Here is a 3233-nt window from a genome sequence, read left to right as displayed (position 1 = left end):
GAAAGAACCTGGGATGTAGTTTCCTATTCAGTTGGAGGGGCTCCAGATGCCCCCCCCCCCCCCCCCCCTCCTCCACGAACATGGGCTCTAGGCCCCCAACATTGAGATGAAGTTGGAGTAAACCCTAGGGAAAAACCCTTTTGTTGATGTACCCAGACAATTTTCCCGAAGGTGGCATACTTACTTTTAATGAATAATGAAACAACAAATGACAATTAGCCAGGCAGTATCACCGCACAACTTCCGTGTCAGGTGAACATGTCTCACTGGCGCTGTGTAAAAACGATGTTTACGAGGCCTTTACTGTTTGGAATAATTCATGCATGCGTGAATCTTTCGATGTATGTTTACCGGTAAAATTAAGCTTCCAATTATGCCTTTTTCTGCCAGGACCATTCAAACAGCGCCAAAGTTGCAATGCCTCTGGTCTCGTGATCACGATTCCGCTGCTTACAGACGGGATGTACTGCCCTTTCAGATGGCCCCCTTTGAGTGGCGAGTCGTGGTCATCCTACTGGTGAAAACAGCCCTGGCCCGCTGCGAGCATCAGTACAGGCCAAAGCCCGACCACAAGTCAGTCTCCGTTGTAGACCTTGTCGAGAGCAAAAACACGCGGTGGGTAACACGTGACTGCTCAACTACTTCTTCGTCAGTTTGTTGTTGCGTCGGAATGGGTCAGGGATTAAATTGCTTGTCAGAAAATAGTACTGAAATATATAGATATAGGTAGTAAAATAAATTATGTTAATAATATAGCTTACTTATCCAATAGTGGTTATTACTGATCAACATATCACAGATTCACCTGTAACTTGGATTTGGTTTGATCAGACGATTAAAATACAACAGATTTTTGGTTGAATTTAACAACGAATTCTTTTCTTCGTACATTGCTATGCATGATGGGACGCATTTTTGTTGGGCATTGCCAGCAGTAGACCATGACATCAGCCAAACATTGCAGAGGCAGTTGGATCCTGGCTTCCCAGTTGTTCTGTAAATAAAAAGTTGAAAGCACCATCTGGAGCATGCAATGCGCTGGTATCTGTCAGGAGAATTGATACCGATACCTTTTCTGGATATTGCGTGCTTCTTCTGCATTCTGACGAGTTCACAAACGTAGGACTTTATTGGCGCGGAGAAACACGACATTCTCATGTACAGGAAAGGTAGCGAGCGTGAACTCTCCCAAATATCATGATGCTCGCTTTACAAATGACAACAATGCAGTTTAGCGTTCGGTGTAGCGGAAAGCGCTGTACTGGCCGGCTTTCTGTGCCATCCTGCTCGGCTGGAGGTCGTTTCTGCAGCGCCTTGTCCGTACACGGCAGGTACGACCCGTCGCCAGCCGACCTGGACATCGGGAGACTGATGATGAAGCTCGGACGCTTCCTGGACACGCAGTACATGGGCATCGAGCAGCCGCCTGCCGCCGGCGACGTCAACCACACCACCTGGAAGCTGCCATTCAAGGTGCCGCCTCGCCGGCTCCCTCTATGCTACACCGTAATCGGGAGGGCCTAGGAAGGGTACTTGGCGCGGGTGTAGTCAGAAATGGCCGTGGGACATTTAGTTGGGCTGCTTATGTGTCGTAAGGCAACAACCTGGAACAGATGTGAGAAGTGTGTGCAGCATGTGATGTATGAAATGTGATAGGATGTGCCGACCTGTAAGGCGCTGCCCGGGCGCCAGGGGTTAACTGTGGCACGCGCCTCAACCTTGAACGGCTGTACCACGCTGTGACCGCCGCCCCACCCCAGCGCGTGAGACCGGCGCCACGCGGTGACCTGCTGACCGGCCCGCCGCAGGTGAAGCCGAACGGCCGGCTGAAGCTGACCTCCCGGCTGCCGGCCAGCCTGCGCCGTCTCCGCCTCGACAGGCTGTCGCTTCCCAACGGCACCACGCGGCGGGTCCGGCTGTCGCGGCGCGTGCAGCGCAAGATGCTCAAGTACCTGCACGTGTACACGCACTGTGCTGTGCGCCACCGGTGGAAGGACCTGGGAGTGCGCTTCTGGCCGCGCTGGGTGCGCACGGGCCTGTGCGACACGGCCCGCTCCTGCTCCGTGCCGGCCGGCATGACGTGTCAGCCGGCGCGCAGTCGCCACCTGACCCTGCTGCGCTGGCACTGCCAAGACTGGCGGCGCGGCCGGCACTGCAAGTGGCTGCACGTGCGGTACCCGGGTGGTGACGCGCTGCGCCTGCGCCTGCCAGCGGCCGTAAGGCTGCGCAGCAGGCGGCGCCGGCCGGCCGCGCGCCATTCTCAGTACCTGACCATAACGGCGCCCGCCGCCCGGGCCTCGTCGTCGAACACGAGACGCGTGCCGCAGTAGACATTCCTGTGGCGCGCGCCAACGCTCGGCGCACGCTCGCCACGGATGGCGGTGGAGTGGCTCGTGGGGGCTGACGTGACATCGTGACCTCATCGCCGCGCCAGTAGGGTGTGGTCGTCAGTTTGACTCGCCCCCTAGTGGGATGTGGCCGTTCGCCTGACTCGTTCCCCACTCGGGGTGTGACCATCAGCTTAACTCGCTCCCAGTCGGATGTGACCGTCAACTTAACTCGCCCTCCGGTGGTATGTGACCGTCAGTTTAGCTCATCCCCACCGCGGTGTGACCGTCAGCTTGATTCATTCCCAGGGGGGGGGGGGGGGGTAACCCTCAGTTTTAACTCGTCCTCGACGTGGTGCGACCGACAGCTTGACTTATCCCCCACCAGGGTGTGATGTCAGCTTGGTTCGTCTCCAGTAGGGGGTAACCCTCATTTTATTCGTCCCCGGCGTGGTGCGACCGTCAGCTCCCCAGTGGGGTGAAATCCTCGGCTTTAATTCGTCCCCGGTGTGGTGTGACCGTCAGCTTGACTCGTCCCCAGTGTCACCTGTCATCTGTTGACGCCGAGTGCGCTACCCACATCGATGTTATTTATTCCTCGTCGTGCCCGTTGGGCGAGCCACCGGCTGGACAGGGTGGCCTGCATTGCGGGCATTGCCGCCGCCCGCCGGCACAATAGGTGCTCGGACATTCCGGCGGTGGAGCGAGGGTGGGGGGGGGGGGGGGGGGGAGGAGGTGGCCGGCTCCGCTTGGTGCGGTGCAGACCCATACAACGTGACAGCGGTCCCCAGTGAGCCGCGCTCGGTCACCGGCCGGCCGGACCCGGTATGACACAGCTGTGCACAGATCCGGTTGACACTGCCCACGAAAGTCAACCGGCTTGATCACAGCTGTCAGCATAGATCC

General features: G+C 57.4%; 1 protein-coding gene across 1 annotated transcript in view; it reads left to right on the top strand.

Moving 5' to 3' along the window:
- The first annotated feature begins 478 nt into the window (after positions 1 to 478).
- Positions 479 to 3233, top strand: part of LOC119102656 (noggin-2) — an 11415-nt gene continuing 8660 nt past the window's right edge. The window contains exons 1-4 of the mRNA XM_037226115.1: positions 479 to 615; positions 1332 to 1473; positions 1809 to 2069; positions 2869 to 2941. Coding sequence (XP_037082010.1) covers positions 479 to 615; positions 1332 to 1473; positions 1809 to 2069; positions 2869 to 2941 — 613 coding nt within the window. The remainder of the gene's footprint in view (positions 616 to 1331; positions 1474 to 1808; positions 2070 to 2868; positions 2942 to 3233) is intronic.

This window comes from Pollicipes pollicipes, unplaced genomic scaffold (assembly GCF_011947565.3).
Source record: "Pollicipes pollicipes isolate AB1234 unplaced genomic scaffold, Ppol_2.1 Scaffold_5724;HRSCAF=6776_pilon_pilon_pilon, whole genome shotgun sequence".
NCBI classification, from domain to species: Eukaryota; Metazoa; Arthropoda; class Thecostraca; order Pollicipedomorpha; family Pollicipedidae; genus Pollicipes; species Pollicipes pollicipes.
Note: the sequence above shows the minus strand (reverse complement) of the source record. Positions and strands in the feature narration are given on the sequence as shown.